The sequence below is a fragment of the Plasmopara halstedii genome, assembly GCF_900000015.1.
Source record: "Plasmopara halstedii genome assembly, contig: Scaffold_1211, whole genome shotgun sequence".
Taxonomy (NCBI): Eukaryota; Oomycota; class Peronosporomycetes; order Peronosporales; family Peronosporaceae; genus Plasmopara; species Plasmopara halstedii.
The window spans coordinates 588358-588780 of record NW_020188126.1 but is presented as its reverse complement, the minus strand read 5'-3'; the positions used below and the strand labels follow the sequence as shown (position 1 = coordinate 588780).

The 423-nt window shown below is 54.6% G+C and overlaps 1 protein-coding gene across 1 annotated transcript in view; it reads left to right on the top strand.

Moving 5' to 3' along the window:
• Positions 1 to 66: 66 nt before the first annotated feature.
• The window catches only part of PHALS_00803 (hypothetical protein PPTG_14443), a gene marked incomplete at both ends in the record, with an annotated part of 508 nt that continues 151 nt past the window's right edge, over positions 67 to 423 (top strand). The window contains one exon of the mRNA XM_024730538.1: positions 67 to 409. Coding sequence (XP_024580805.1) covers positions 67 to 409 — 343 coding nt within the window. The remainder of the gene's footprint in view (positions 410 to 423) is intronic.

Sequence of the window (423 nt, the reverse complement as noted above, 5' to 3'; positions counted from 1 at the left end):
CGATCGCTCGGTCTTGCTGTGGATGGTGCCGCAGTCAGAAAGTGGTGGCGAACACGAGTGGACATTATGGTGGCCAAACCACACCAGCTGCGTTTTCCTGGTGGTGGTCGCAAGCCCGTATCGAGCACCATGGAAGATCTACTATACGATGAAATCATAAACAAGCGCCTCAAGAAAGAAAAGGTGACCAAGACGTGGATCTCCGACATGGGTGCTGCCATTTATGCATCTCTCCGCGAAGACGACATCCTGCAAGAGAGGTTCGCTGCGTCACAGCACTGGGTCGCAAACTTCATGGCTCGGTACGGCCTCTCGCTACGTCGTCGCACCAACTTGACCGTTCTGACCGATGAAGTTGTCATCGAACGAGCGGTTAGCAACATGCGGTTCCTGCAAGAGCAACGGCCACGTACGGATCTCGAC